We start from the raw sequence: 16,689 nt of genomic DNA, 5'->3' as shown, positions 1-16,689 counted from the left end.
CAGGACACCTGGGTCCAGAACATCTGCAGGACACCTGGGTCCAGATCTTCTGCAGGACACCTGGGTACAGAATGCCTGCAGGACACCTGGGTCCAGAACATCTGCAGGACACCTGGGTCCAGAACATCTGCAGGACATCTGGGTCCAGAACATCTGCAGGACACCTGGGTCCAGATCTTCTGCAGGACACCTGGGTACAGAATGCCTGCAGGACACCTGGGTCCAGAACATCTGCAGGACACCTGGGTCCAGATCATCTGCAGGACACCTGGGTCCAGAACATCTGCAGGATACCTGGGTCCAGATCATCTGCAGGACACCTGGGTCCAGATCTTCTGCAGGACACCTGGGTCCAGATCTTCTGCAGGACACCTGGGTCCAGAACATCTGCAGGATACCTGGGTCCAGATCATCTGCAGGACACCTGGGTCCAGAACATCTGCAGGATACCTGGGTCCAGATCTTCTGCAGGACACCTGGGTCCAGATCTTCTGCAGGACACCTGGGTCCAGATCTTCTGCAGGACACCTGGGTACAGAATGCCTGCAGGACACCTGGGTCCAGAACATCTGCAGGACACCTGGATCCAAAACACCTGCAGGACACCTGGGTACAGAACATCTGCAGGACACCTGGGTACAGAATGCCTGCAGGACTCCTGGATCCAGATCTTCTGCAGGACACCTGGATCCAAAGCACCTGCAGGGCACCTGGGTCCAGAACATCTGCAGGACTCCTGGATCCAGAACATCTGCAGGACACCTGGATTCAGAACATTGACATGACAACTGTATCCAGATCTTCTGCACAGAACCTGTACTCAGGATATCTGCACAACACCTGGATCCAGGATATCTGCACAATACCTGTATCCAGAATGCCTGCACAATCCCCTCTTTAGGAGCACACATGATGCTCAAGGACCACGGAGAAGGAATTTTTAGGGTGCCCTCTTACCCCTGAACATCCATGAGGAATGTTACTTTCAAATCATTAGGTTTTTTAAAGAGGATGTGACACCCTCTCTACCTCCCCACCCCAAAAATAACAGAAGACCCCACCAGCTGCATGTGAGTTTTCCCCATGAAGAACAGCAACACGGAGTAAATGGCTGAAATTCAGAGTGAGACCACCAGTGTCACAGCCAAATGCTGCCCCTGATGGCAATCCATTGGACAAAAGGGAACAGAACAGACAGCAGCCTTGGAAACCATTTGGAAACACCACTTGCTGTTTCTAAATCACACAATCCTGCCTTCATTTACAGATTGAAGCAACTAGATCTACCAGCTGCATTGTGGTTCCACACCTCTGGGGGCTTAACCTTGTGCAAGGAGCCGTCAACCAATGGAGCATCTGCCTCCCCTCCCTCACTCAGATGTAACCTCAATCTTCATTTTATGGAAAAAGAAATTAGTAGTATCCAAACTATACCAACCCCACTGCCTACTGTGCTGTCAGCTGTCTTTTGATAAAAGCTGGGATGATACACTTCTGAAAATAACCTTCAACACCTATTTTTTTTTTTTTTTTTAAGCATTTATTTCTTCTCTGTGAAAAATACTCTTCAGGAAGCAAGAGAAAACAAAATTCCATCCAGCTTTCAGCTCAATTCTACTATTTTAAAGTATTGGTAACACTTTTATAAGTACATTCTGATCCAAAATCCCTTCACTACTTGCCAGAAATACGTAAGGTAATGCTGAAGGTTCTTTCTACATACAATATTTATTTAGGACATAAAAATGTAAATAACTAAAGAGAAGTGATTGTTTGTAATCTACGGAATAAAACAATGCACTTTTAGAGCAATTTCATCTTGCTGATACCAGAGGAAAGCCCCCAGAGAGAAAGAAAAGGCTTTTGTGGCTTGTGCAATCTAATTTGAGAAATTTGGGAAATTCTGTGAAGGCACTTACTGTCAACAGTGCCTGAGAAGCACATAAGAAAGATTTGTTTATTTAAGTGACAGTATTGATAAACACTAAGACAGATGTGAAACAATGGCACCTGTGCCCCCAGCACACTGTGGTGACAGTCTTGGCTCATGAAAATGAACAAATACCATCCCTAGTGCTTTGTTTTCCACCAGCTCAGGACTTGCCCTGGGCTCCCCCTGTGCCTCGAGGCCATGCAAGGAGCCCACTGGTAACTCCCTTCCTTGCCATGGGACATTTTGCTTAAACCTGGCAAGTTTTGGTGTGGATAATCAGTGCCAGCCATCTAATTCACCTCTGGTTTATTTATCACAGAACCAGCTGCTGTTGGGTGTGGGCCACGATGTCCACCCTGCCCATGGAGCCACTCATGGTGCTGGGAACACCAAGGTTTTGGGTTTCAGCTTGGGCCATTCACACCAGAGCTGATCTGGAGGAAAACAATCCTCTCCTCAGCACAATGATTGAACTGGATGCCTTCAAAAAGCATGTTTTGCTTCTGTTTAGATACCAGCTCAAGGAGGGTCTCTACCACGCTGCTCAGGATAGGAAACACTGTGAGTTTTCCTGAAGCAAAATCAATAATTACAGCAAAGGTTTGTCACTGTTCTTCCCCAGCTATTTATTTTTCAGGGAAAACAAACAATGCCAACATGCTGTTCTAGGAAGAGGCCAGAACATATGATATCTATCTCCTGCTTCACTGTATGCAATATTTACATTACAGCTGCTGCTGAAGGTCCAGGTCTGTGGAGAACCTGTCAAGTGTCTTCAGTGGCATCATACCAAGACATTAATGAGCTTAGTGGGCTCTGAATCTTAAGGACTCTTTTTAAGACACTTTAAAAGGAAGGTTTTTCCCCAAGACAAAGCAAACACAAGGCAGTTCTGTGTATTGTCTGAAAGCCTGAAACAATCTGATTGCTCAGATGCCAATAAACATCACTCACCAGTTCAGCTTCCTGCAATCATTGTCAGGGGTAACCCCACAGAAAATTCACGTAGCTGCACTGGTTTGAAAAGATAACAAGCTTTTTTCCCCAAACACTTTCCTCCAAATACAATCAATTGTTTTTATAGCTGTAACTCAAGACCTATCTGAAAGAGTGAATTATAAATATTTTTCAAAATGTCAAAGTATATGGCATTTCAGGTGTCTGGTACTCATACTCATATCAATACAACCGTGAGGAGAGCCTCACTAATCCCAGCTGAGACCCCAAGTTTGTAAGCAGACCTTTTGAGGGTCAGCACTACCTGCCTGGATTCCTACAGCTCATGTGTGTGATCCCAAGAATTTGGAGGGTTAAACCAAAGTCCTGAAAAATGTGCTGTGCATTGAGATGGATTTCTGGGTGAGGCTGTCAACTTCTACCAGGATTTCACAGCAATAAACTGTGTCTGGGATGGGATGAAATGACCACCTCGTGTACATGTGCAAATTATCAGCCTCCTTTATATTTCCCCCTCATCTTTAATTGCATCAGAACACTATCAATCCATGAAGGCAAAAATGGGAAGGAGCTGAAATCAATGTTAAGTGTTACAAACATGCAAAGTTATTAGAGCGATACAAGGATTTTAATTAAAGATGCTGGCTCCAAGCAGAAACTCTGGGCTTTCCTGATTGATCCCAGCTGCTGCTTCAGCTCTTTCTGTGTTCCCCACCAGGCTCCTGCTCGCCTTTTGCTGCTCTAATTTGGCACCTTCTCCTCAGCACAAGGACAGTATAAATACAATTGTGCTCTGACCACACTCCTGTACACACACAGAGTCGTGGAGCACTTGACATTTGCTAAATGTTTCATGTTTCAGCTTTGATTTACAGGTTATATTTGTCTTTTTGCATTCCCTTAGTTGGGTCTATATTTTAATTTAGGTTGTTGTCTTTACAGTTACATTCCTCTTGGAAAAAGTGCATAATCTGTCACTTTAATAATGTATTGAATTGTAAAAGTTTCAATTTCCACATGAAACTCTTAACAGACATGAAATGCAAAAATTTTAACAACCTAACCCTAGATTTTAAAATTTGGTAAGTGCAAAATCAAAAAAATCCAAAAGCATTTTTTATTATTATTTAAAGTGGTTTATATTCTATTCAGTGTGTGCCCAATACAATTTGAAAAACAGTCTTTTTAAAAATATTTTCACATTCGCCTTTCCTGACACTGAAACAAGTTATATCATCTCAATTTCAAATTCTTCCTATTAACATCTACTAATATTTTAATTATAAAAGTAAAAAGGATTGCTAACTGTGTAAAACAGTACCCTGGAATTTTATCTTCTCTACCTCCTAACAGAACAACTTGGCTTTAATTTCCTATTAATTGTCTTCTTAAATACATGAATTTTCTTGTCACATTTACAGAGATGTTAGAGTTAGATGCAGGTGGTGTTTCAGACAGAGTTAGCAACAAAGACATTGCTGGAAGGCAACATAAGAAGCAGCTAGGTAGATGATATTCATGAAAAAAAGAAAGGGATTTGGTTTTTTTTCCATATGTAATTTGAAATGAAAGACATGGATTAAGATCTTTCATTTTTTTTATCCTTTCCCAGGAAAATAATTTAAATCTTATCTTGGGAGGAGGGCTCATTAAAATATTTTGTTTCAATCCTCAATAAAAAAAAAAAAAAAAAAAAGAAATTATCAAAAAGCAGCTCTGAATTGTTTCTAGGATGAAAATGGTTTGGCATTAGATGTAGCACTGCTGGAGTATTTTCCTACACGTGTTGGAAAGACGTGCATCCCCAAGGTTATGGGGTAAAGGTTGGCACAATGTGCACACCATCACTCATCCTGTCTCCAGCTTGTATCTAACAACAACATCTGCCAGCCCAAGAGCCAGGCATGTCTTTTAAAGTCAGACATGAAGGCACCAAAAGCACAGTCCAAATTGCATTTTTAAGTTTTGAGTCCCTACTCAAATTGTCCCTCTTTGCAGGAAACACATTGTGTGAAAACCCAAAGAAGACATACCCTTTACCAGACTTTTCCTTCAATCCTGCTGCTTGCCCAAGGTGCAGCAAGGTCAGGGAGGCAAAGGGGAAGACTGTGATGTAAAATGAGTTCCTGTCCCTGACCATCAGAGGCTGCAGAGTGGGCTTGAAGGTAAGAGGATGTGGAGTGGCTGCTCAAGTGGAAGAGTGTGATCTGTGTATCTCCCTTGGATGAGTTATGGCTTTTCCTAGTTTATTATTTTAACTCTGTGGTTGTGCCTTAGCCTGTCCCTGCTGTTTGGATTTGCCAGGACAGGCACTGTGAAGGGAGAGAGCTGTCACTCCTGAATCCAGCCTTCCCTGCAGCCCTGCTGAGCCCCTGCCCTCACAGCACTGCAGAGCAGCTTTTCTCTCCCTGCTGTTACTCCATGAACCCAGCAAAGCAGCTCCCTTGTCTGAGAGCAGTGCTTTGTGGAGGCTGGGAGCATGGGAGCTGCTCCTGCCACACGGACTTGTGCAGGTACACAGCTGGACTTGACATGAGGCTGGAGACACAGCCTGATCCAGCATCATGGGCTCTTTGTGGAACAAAAATGCCAGGATTTTAAACTCTTCCTGGATAAGCTAACCACAGAAAGCCTGAATAAATCCATGTTTGGATGGATTATGCAGCTTCTTACAAAGTTACAAGTTTTAATAGACAAACAAGCTTCTCATTAGGACAGAGAAAAAAAAAATCATTAATTAATAGCAATGACATAAAATAATTCTGTTGCCTAGGGTTTAAGTCCCTTTCCATTATCTACTTAAACACACAACCCAGAATCTACTTCTTTTCCTGGTAAGGAGCACTGACTTCCTTGGTGCCTTCATAAAGACTGCCAGCAAAGGAAGGAGATGTCCTGACTTAATTCAGACAAAGCAGAATCTGCTCTGCATCACTGTACCTTAGCCCTACAATATGTCCTGAGGGGTTTTAACCATCCCTGCAGACAAAGGATATGAAAATATGAAGCAGCAACACAAGAACAGGTGAACTTTAGCAGAGCTGTCATTGTGAGCAGCTTCTCCAGTAGAATCAGCTGGTGCTCCTAAAGGGAAAGCAGCTCCTGGCAGGGTGGCAGAGCCACTGCAGGTATGTGGCTCTGTCCCCTGGGTCACAGGCAGCTTGGATTTCCTGCTCAGACACATGAGACAGCCACATCAAGCTGTCTCCCAGTTCTGTCCTCTCACTCCAAGTAGTAAAAAACCCCAAACAAACAAAACAGCAGCAGCAGCATCGCTGCACTGTTCCCACCAAGTCCCAGGAAAGAGGCAGGTGACCCTGGGCTGACTCAGCTCAGAGCTCAGTTGGGAGGCTCATCTGGGAGTGCCTCATTTGTCACAGTCCTTCCTCCCATTTATAGCTCAGCCAAGGAAACAAGCACAAGCTGGAGGTGTTCTCTGGGGGAGCACCCAGCAGCCACTTCATTTCCCAGGAAGAGTGATTCCAGTAAAAGCAGCTGGTTCTCACCCTCCTGAAAGCAGGAAAAATGAAAAAGAAAAAAAAAATTTGTAGAAAAAGACAGCTCTCAATTTTCTCCTCTTTTACTATCTGCTAATATTGTGACTTTACTTCTAGCTCTTTAGTGCCTGTGTGAAGGAGTTTAAAGCACACAAGGAAGAAACTCATTTTAATGCTCTCTCAATTCAAGGGGACAGACAAATGTGGTGAGTAACCCATCACTACTTCCTTCACAAAAACTATTATCCTCTCTTTCAGTACAACTCAAATACATTCTGAAGTTATTATAAAGAGAACAGTTCTGCAAGATAAGTGATATTCCCAGGCTACCACTCAAATTAACAGAGTATTTTGGCATCAGGAGCTTTTCAGTGTCAGGTGGACATTAAAGATCTCCAAATCTTCCTTATAGTTTTTTTCTGTATTCCTGCAGTATTCATTCCAGTGTATTCCAAAATAACCATCAATATTCTCAAGAGCCATGCTCCATGTTGCCACCAAGTAGTGAAAAGAAAATTCAAGTTAGCATAAGCAGTTTTAGAAAGCATAAAGGAGGAAAGAAAAGTATCATTCACATGGGTGGGGGAAAAAAGCAGATCATCTATTGGTAAAAACCATAAGGAAGAAAAACCCCATTGTATGTTTTAGAGTCCTGTTGAACCCAGAATTTATTACAAGTGAAAGAAACAAAAATAGGATCTCTGCTACATTGTTTTCCAGTCCTTTGTTTCTCACTCTTACACACTTACAGGTCTGGCAGTGATTCTCTGTTGGTCCCCAGCACCGTCCTGTGCATGACTTGTGGCAACGACCACCTGCAGGACAGACAGAAAGAGACAGATTGGAAATGTGGGTTCCTTTCATTCCTTCAACATCCAGCAACTGTGTAAGACAAGAGTCCATCTTGTCTTTTCATACTTTTTATACTTTTTATACTTTTTATACTTTATACTTAATACTTTAGCAAAGTTGAAACAGTGCCTGTAAAAAAAGCCCAGCTAAATAACCAGACCTGGTATCAAACTTACATGAAATACTTATCTAAATGCTTTATACCCTAAACACCTTTTTGCTATGCATAATGACTGGGACATTTTAAAACAAAAAGAAATATCAGCAAATCTGGAGGACTGAGGAACAATGCCATCACTCATCACTCAGTGCTGTCACTACTGCTTTCCACAGCCTATGTGACCTGCTGATTTCTCCACAGGAGAAGAGATGGCTGTGACATTCCACTCAATGCCTTTGGTTAGAAGCCACCCCTATTCCCCACCAACTTACATGGTCTGCATGTCCAATATTATAGTAAGGGAAATTAAGTGTGCAACCACTTAATCCCAGTGACAGCAAAGCTCACAGGACCTTCTGTTTTCTGGCTGCTGGTTCTTTAGTTGCCTGTGGTTGTGCTTCAGAAGGAATCTCATGTTCCTTCAGACCTTGGATGCGATGCTCTGCATCATCTTTCCACATGCTGATAGTTTTAGTCCCTGAAGAAAAAGAGCTGTAGGCGCTTTCACTGTAAAATACAGCTGTAAGAATGGTAGGTCTGTAAACCTACCATGTAGCAATGGTAGGTTTGGTAAACTACCTAGGAATTAGTGACTGAAATCCACTTGGACTGAAGTGGGAGTTGAGTTCATGTGTCCATGTTATGGCAAAATGCTGACCTGTGTGAGAGGGGATGGTGAGCAAGGAGAAGAGCTGGAGTGTTCTCCTCTGGCTGCACTTCAACACCTCTGGAGAGAGTGCTCGGACAGTCTGGGCTGCTGGGAATGGAGACCCCATTCCATGGCTGCCATCTGGACATGGCCAAAGTCCAGGCACACTCCCAGGTGTGGCAGTGCCTGAGGGGCAGGCAAGCCCTTCACAAAGCCAGAGCTGATGGGATGAGCTGAGGCACACAATGTAAAGCTTGTGGAAGACTGCACAGTCCTTATCGCCGCACTTTTGATCACAGGAGCCCAACCTTGTGTTTGATTTAACTTTTATACATCAGTGAACACTGCTGAGATTCTGTAAAGTGAATTTCCCCTTTGAACCTGATCCAGGTTCAATCCTTTCAATTGTGTATTAACAGCTGCTGCTGCTAACTCTGCTCCATTACACTAAATCAAATACTTGCCACATGCCCTGACGGGAGACAGCGTCAGAGAAAGTGCAAAATGTCTCTCAGCTAAGGTTGGATCACCCCAAAGACAAACACTGTCCCTGTGCTGGCAGTGTGCTCACACCTGCAAGATGTTACAGAGCTGAGCAAACCCACCCTGATGGTCCTGTCAAGTCAGACTGTGTGTCACTAATTTTTCAAAGCCAGCATTCCTTCCTTGGCATTCCTGGTGCTATTGATGATGCTGCCTAGTAATTACCACACTGAATGCCAACTACCTTGTTAAAAATACCAGCTCCTTGTTGCATTCATGTTCATTTAAAGCAATTATACTTGGGAAACATTGTTGCTGATATCACCAGCACATAATTCGCTGTCACCTTCTACCATCTGTTTATTTAGATCACAAATGTACTATAACTACATAAATACAAACTCATTCTGGCTGACAGGGAGGGCACTCCATCTGGCATGAATAATGCAACTTTAATCAGTAATAACGATTATTATGATTATTAAGAGACTACTGGAAGCCTGCACAGAAAGAAAATATATCCACATTGATTTATAAGAATGAAAGTTTAAATTGGTGAAGTAAACAGCAAATTAAAGGAAGAATTTTAGCAGATGAAGCTTGATAAGATACAGGTTGTTAGCTGATTTTGGTACTTGCTGAACTGAATAGAAATGCTCCCCTTAAGTGGGTTTTATTAAGTAGCTACTCCTGATCAGCAGGAGGAGCAGGATGGATGCACACTCAGAGAACTTTCAGCACTGTGGGCTGTGCTCAGCCCTCCCCTGAGCTGCAGCATCCCTGCTGGGGCAGCTCCAGAGGAGCCAAAACCACCCACAATGTGGGCTCCTCCTGAAAGACTCTCCTCCATCCCCATCCTTCCTTGAGGTCCAATCTCATGACTCTCTAGGCTCAGAGGTCTGGAGCTCAGGGAGAAAGCCAGAGGCCCTGCATCCCTCACCATAAAGCACCACACAGATCCCTTGTAACCACACGTTCCAATTTGGCTGCTCCTTGCCCTTTTTGTCCCTGGATTCCACCCCCTTCTGTACATTCTGTAAACATTGGGTTTTCCACTGTAATACCTGCCATGGTATAACACAGAAGAAACTTCAGCATCCCTCCAAGTGATCCCTAACTAGAGAGTCTGCCCACACCTCTGTAAAAGCTGCACTTAAAATACAAATCTTCATTTCTGAAGCACCTAGGTACTGAGCTGATCTTCGGTATGCAGCCAAAAATTTATTCAGCTGCCTCTATTCCTCCTGGAAATAAAAGCAATTCAGCATCTTCAAAACATCATTTTAAAAATTTTTTAAACTTGCATGCCTGCTGCCTCGTACATGACTTTGTTTGGCAGTGTCAGATGATGATTTGCATTTAAATAGAGATATTTAACAATAAAGCAAGAAAAGGCTGCCAGTTTCCTTTTTTCTCACTGGGAACTCAAAAGTGTCTGTTTCATTGTTTTCACTTTTCTCAGCTGTACAGACACAACCAGGAGCTGAGCCTGTAGGCAGCACACCTCTGAATTGCATTGCTGGGCGTCCTTTTGAAGGTCAAATATACTGAGAATTAAAAACCAAACTCCCTCCAAAGAGTGTATCTATATTGGCTTGGTTTTTTAAAGAGAAAAACAACTTTCTTTGCTCTCAATATGAACTGCCCTCACATCATTTGGTATTTCCACATCATTCTGGTTTTCCCCACTAAGGGAAAATCTGTCCTGTAATAAGGACAGATTGAAACCCATTAAAGACCAGCTCTGCAAAATTAAGACAGAAATAGTCCTGTGGAAGTCAACATATGCACTCAGGAGTATAACAAGCATTCATGTGAGGAGCAGGTCTCACAATGAGATCTGTATGTCAGGCTTAAATGATAATAAATGTATTGGCCCTAAGGTTGACAAGGCACTTGGAGGAATTATACCACTACTAACAGATTTTCCTGTATATATCTCTTAAGATTTTCACACTGAGGCAATAGAATTGAAAAGAAAAAAATTATGAAACAATTTGTGGCATAAATCATTTCTTGTGTATAAAATATTCTAGACTCCTCCAACCTAAAGCAGAACAGGCTAAAAGAATTTGGCCAAAAAAAAAATCCTCTGCAGGGCACAACCATGGCCCATTCACATTATTCTTCACATTAGAGAAGGCACATTTTCCTCTTCCAAGCAAGTTAAGGAAGGAAAAAACCTACAAAAGTCTCCTCCCCATTACAGCTGGGACACTGGAGAACATTTCTGCTCCTGAAGAGTACCATTGTTTGGCACACACAGTGACAATTTGGAGGCTTCCATAATTTTCACAGGTTTTGTAATGAAATCTACGTTAAGAAAAGGCAGATTCCCATTGAAACATGAGAATTAATTTTGCTTTGGCAAACTGCACGCACAGAAAACCAATGTTTTGTCTCCTGGGCTGTCTTCCCTTGGCTAAAACTACTGCAACAGATCTGAATTATGGACTGTGGGCAGAGCACCTTCCTTGTCAATTCCAGGATAGGGTTTTATTTGTGGGAAATGCTTTAGCTTTCCCAGCCAGGAAAAGTCACCAGCAGCAAATGTTTGCTCACTAGCTTGGGAGAGACCAAGGTTACCTCATCCTTGTGTTTTCCTGAGAATTGAGAAGGGTTTTCCTTTGACTCCAGACTGACTTTTATTATTTCAGAAACAGTAAAACCACAAAGGATTAAGTTACTGAGGAGACAAGAAAAGTGAAGTCCTCCTCTCAGCTCAAAGCTCAGTGTCATACAGAGAAGAAACTGATTCTTTCCCATCAGCTATGCCAGCTGCCTCGTGCAGACTCCTCTCAGTAGGAGAAGAAAAGCAGAAATAAGAGAAGAAATGTCTCACTTGGCACAAAACTTCCATTTGCTGGTGGTTTCTATCAGGTTAATAAATCATCATTCAATGTTAGGATACCTGCAGCACACTGATACTGAAGTGCAAATAAACACAGACAAAATAAAATGGCTTAGATGGTTACAAGCCATAGTTTAAAGCAGCCTCTTTACTTACCTAACAATCTAAAATAATTGATTAACTAACAAAACAGCTATAAATAATTTATTAGCTTCTGTAAGCTGCCTATAAACTCACCCTTTGCCTCAAAAATACGCTCCTGCAAAAATGCTAAAGATGCCAGAGATGTTTCTATACATAACCAGCCCTAAAGTCCAAGAAATTCCAGGCATATTCTGTTCTTTGCATAGCTTAGGTGAGACAGAAGGTTTGTATAGGCCTGTGGGTTGTTTCTACAGGCAACTAAACTCCTTACTTCTATGTATGCATAGATAATGAAATCAAAATGTAATTTAAACACTGCATCATAGCATTAAGGAGAATTAAAGATACTGTTGTTGTGATGGATTGTTCTGCCTTTATCAGGCCATAATGCTTTCCCTGTCCTTGTCTGACTATTCCTATTGTCAAACATTCATCCATTCATAACTTCTTTGTTAGGTAAAAATAATTTTGCATTTCCTACCCGCCCTGTGCTAGCCTTCAGATCTCTCCTATTGATTTGGAAGTTAATTACCTAAGACAGTCTCCCACTTCCCAGGGTTTCCTTCCCTAATGGCAGAAGGAAGGAAATTGTATGTTTCAAGAAAAACTTTCCTCAAAAGAAGAAAATGTGTTATAGAAATATCTAGTGCTCATATTATCTTCCTCTGTAGAGGCATTATGGGACACAGAAATCTAAGGGTCAATTCCTCCACTGCTAACAAACCATATGCTTTCACTCATGTCAGATGAGATTTCCAATGTAGGATTAGTCCCATAAAACCCATTCTGGGTTTTCTTTAACAAGCTGTACCTGCATTGGTATTGTTACTTTTATTGTGGTAAATGGCAGCAACTGACCTTTCTGTCTCCTCTTTGTAGTTTTGCTTCTCCCCTGAAGTCTCCATGTGGAGACACCCTGCACAAATATTAATGGGATTCCCTTACAAAGAAAACTCACATGGGGCTCATCAATGAGCACTTACACTGTGGGAGAGCACAGCACCTGTTGTGGATCCATCCCTCATCCATCCATCCATCCATCCATCCATCCATCATCCATCCATCCATCCATCCATCCATGCATCCATCCATCCATCATCCATCCATCCATCATCCATCCATCCATCCATCCATCCATCCATCCATCATCCATCCATCCATCCATCCATCATCCATCATCCATCCATCATCCATCCATCCATCCATCCATCCATCCATCATCCATCCATCATCCATCCATCCATCCATCCATCCATCATCCATCATCCATCCATCATCCATCATCCATCCATCCATCCATCCATCCATCCATCCATCCATCCATCCATCCATCCATCATCCATCCATCCATCCATCCATCATCCATCCATCATCCATCCATCATCCATCCATCCATCCATCCATCCATCCATCCATCATCCATCATCCATCCATCATCCATCCATCCATCCATCCATCCATCCATCCATCCATCATCCATCCATCCATCCATCCATCCATCCATCCATCCATCATCCATCCATCATCCATCCATCCATCCATCATCCATCCATCCATCCATCCATCATCCATCCATCATCCATCCATCCATCCATCCATCCATCCATCCATCCATCCATCATCCATCCATCAATCCATCCATCCATCCATCCATCCATCCATCCATCCACCAATCATCCATCCATCCATCATCCATCATCCATCCATCCATCCTCCATCCATCATCCATCCATCCATCCATCCATACATCCATCCATCCATCCATCATCCATTCATCCATCCATCATCCATCCATCCATCATCCATCCATCCATCCATCCATCCATCCATCCATCATCCATTCATCCATCCATCATCCATCCATCATCCATCCATCCATCCATCCATTCCCTAGAGCCCAACCCCACCTGCCACAGGATGCACCCAGCCTGGAGCTCAGTAAGGGCAGAAGGAAGCTCCTGCTCACGATCACTTCCAACAGGGAATTCCAGTCCTGCCAGTCAACACCTCTATCTCCCCCTCATCTTCCTCAGCAGATAAGAAAAGAGACAAACACAAATGGAGAGGGACTCAGGGACAAGCTGCTGAAAAGAAACTGGCCTGGGAAACAGATCTGGGAAATGAAAACAATTCAAGAGCTACACGCTGAAAGACAGGCACAGAAAGAGATACAGGGACAGTGTGAGGGGGAGCAGAGAGAGGGAGCAGAGATAAAATTTACCCAGCACTGAAGAAAACAAAAACTGAATACCAAAGAGGGATGCATTACCTTGAGTAATGTGGGACGGAGACAACCCTTGTGTGTGCACAGGGACCGGGTGTCTGTTGAGAACTGCAAAATTACAGAGTATTGCCAGATACACTGGTGGCAGACAGTTTTGATTTTAAGAGAGATTGGCCACCAGAGGTAAAGGAATAAATGGAAAGTCAAGAAGAGCATGTCAGCAGCACCGAACGGGCTCGGGCTGGTGGATTCATATCTGTTGCTGACAGCTCTGAGCTGATAGGGAGCTCACTGTAACGTTACTGCAGCTGCTACAGAAAAATGTCTTCAGGCCACAGTAATGACTATAGAAAGGGACCTGAGGGGGGTAATGAAGACACTGGTTATTTTTCTCTGTCTGGAACAGACAGCACTGGTAAGGCTGTGTGACTCGATGCATTAATTGGGGGTTTAGTCATCCACACAAAATAAAAACCTTCACATATGACATAGTCTAAAACTACACTGATTAAGCAATTAGGAGCTATTAATTATCACTGCTTATAGCTGTTAGCACAGAGCGATGTAAGTGAATTCCCCCCACTGTGATGGTGAATTAGTTCCAATCAGCATCAAATGCCTTCCTGCACATGCACACAGGGATGCTGAGCAAATGGGGAGACACAGCCAGAAGGCTAAAAGGATAGGTCAAGTCATACCTGCTGCTTGGCAGGCTCATCAAGAACAACAAAGCCTCAGGAATCCTTCCACTGTAATCGTTATTGTTAAAAAAATCATCCCTAGGTAACTGCCCCTCCTCCCACAGAGGAGCAGAGAAGAGCAGCCCGGTCCCTGCTAACGGGGCTCTGCTCTGGGGTCAGGATGAAACACATCCCTTCCAGGGGGCCATCCCCAAAGCACACAGATCACAGCCCCAGGCCCCTTCAAAATGCTGGAGTAGCTTTTATTTTCTCTTCCCTCTGTGGGGAAGGAGGGTGCTATTCCAGCACCTCTGTGTGAACTCTCACCCAGGGAGTCAAGTTAGGCGTCTCATTGTCGCCTTTGCTTCTTGTGATGAAGGCTCTCTCCTCTCGGGTCAGCAAGCCAAGAAACAGTCTGGGGGCTGCTCTCTGGAAGGGGAGAGCACAGAGCTGGCAGGCATCCCTCCTCAGGACAGCTCTCCTGACATGGGGAGCTCTTCTGACCCAAAGGGAGAGAGATGGGCACAGCACACAACCATTTGTGGGCTCATGCCCCGCAGCTCGGTGGCCGTGATCACTGGAGAGCCATGGATCAGAGAGCCCCTAGCACTATTTCTGTATTTAACTTAATGTATTTAACTCAGAACTTCAACAGATAAAGTAGAAAAGACACCAACTAAGACCAGCCTGGGGCAGTTTCCATTGGGAGGTGAGAGCCAGGATGTACAGATCTGAATGCCTTGATGCAAAATATGAAACTGAACCCTGCTCCCCCACACCCGGAAGAACTCCTGAGCTGATAATGTGGAGAAAAAGGGGAGGAAAGTCTGGCTTACTGAGGAAATTTGAGTGTGAGCAGAAGACAGGTCTGCGAGAGGAAGGCACTGCAGATTCCAGCAGACAGAGACCACAGAAAGCCAACATCTTCCATGCCCTTATATTCACCTCAGCATTTCCCCCTGCATGGGGGTGTCTGGAAGCACCTACATTTCCCCTCTTAGCAGCAGTGACTGCAATGCCCAGCACTGACACCTGCATCCTTCCCTAGCAGAGATCAGAGCTCTCAGACCTGGCACTTCTCTGGTGTGACAGCACAGGAAATCCAAATCCACAAACAAGCCAACAGCAGGGGAGCACGTGGGCACCTGTGGCAGTGCCTGGAATAAACCTGGAGCCAGGTCTGTGTCTGTAAGAGCAGCAGCACTTACTGGCTGAGGCACAGCTCGGCTGAGAGCGGAAGGATGCAGACATAAGTTGCTTTTTTTGGGGGAACAGGATGTGCAGCGCTGAGAGAAAAATTCCTGCACCATTAGATGAGATTTTCAAAGGAAGCTCTCAACAAACTCAAACACACAGCTCAGAGTGCTCTTGTGTGGGTTTAATAGCAGCTCCTCAAACAGGTCAAGTCAGTCAATACCACATAAGTCAAAGCAGTGTCCTGTTGTATGTTCCTGTAATGAAGCCAAAGCAGTAATGAAGTTCAAACAGAGGCACATACAGTTTTCTTTTTTTAAACAAAATAAAAACCTCAAAGAAAGGAAATCAGAACTTGAAATTGAGCTTGGCTTTTAAAATTCATTTTATTCTTTCCTGTTCACATGTAGTATTTCTAGAGCCTGGCAGAGTGTATTTAGAACCTCTAATGTTTTAATCAACTTCTGACTCAATTATACAGAAATACTAGAAAGGAATTTCTCATTCCCATGAAATCTGGAGTCCAGTTTTAGGCTAGTTTTTAAAGTTTGGATAAGCCTTTTAATCTGCTTACCCAAAATTTATTTCTGGCTATTTGAAACAAAACTGATTATTACAGAACAATACTTGGACCAAAGAAGCCCTTTACCAAAGAAGCCCTTTCTCTGTTGGAAAACGATGGTTGGACATATACTCTGATATTCAGATTTAGTGTTTGCATTACACAAAATTTAATGAAAATAATCATACATATTACAAACTGCAATTTCCTGGGCAATCTTCAGTTATCAGAGATCTGCTAGGAGGAGATGCTTTGGCCATGATGGGACTGTCATGTAGGTGTAATACTCCAGGAGGTGTGAAGGGACCAGAAAGACCCTGAAGCTGCCTTGGGATTGAGCAGACCTATGGCCAGAGCCCTTTAGCCAGGCTGCCCACAGGACAGCAACTCTTGTGACAGTTCTGATGGTTTCTGCCAGAACAAACAGACCTGAGAAAATCCTTAAAAAACACAGATGTGATAGCAACAAAGGCTTGGGGTGATTTTGATGAAGGGAGCAGAAC

General features: G+C 43.5%; 1 protein-coding gene across 5 annotated transcripts in view; it reads right to left on the bottom strand.

Moving 5' to 3' along the window:
- ERBB4 (erb-b2 receptor tyrosine kinase 4) overlaps positions 1 to 16,689 on the bottom strand; it is a 553,845-nt gene that overhangs the window by 150,361 nt on the left and 386,795 nt on the right. For all 5 annotated transcript variants that reach the window (XM_086896321.1, XM_086896319.1, XM_086896323.1 and 2 more), the window contains one exon: positions 7,137 to 7,202. In XM_086896321.1, the coding sequence (XP_086752447.1) occupies positions 7,137 to 7,202 (66 nt within the window). The remainder of the gene's footprint in view (positions 1 to 7,136; positions 7,203 to 16,689) is intronic.

Source organism: Cyanistes caeruleus, chromosome 7 (assembly GCF_971803275.1).
Source record: "Cyanistes caeruleus chromosome 7, bCyaCae1.hap1.1, whole genome shotgun sequence".
NCBI classification, from domain to species: domain Eukaryota; kingdom Metazoa; phylum Chordata; class Aves; order Passeriformes; family Paridae; genus Cyanistes; species Cyanistes caeruleus.
This window is presented reverse-complemented; position numbering and strand designations above follow the sequence as displayed.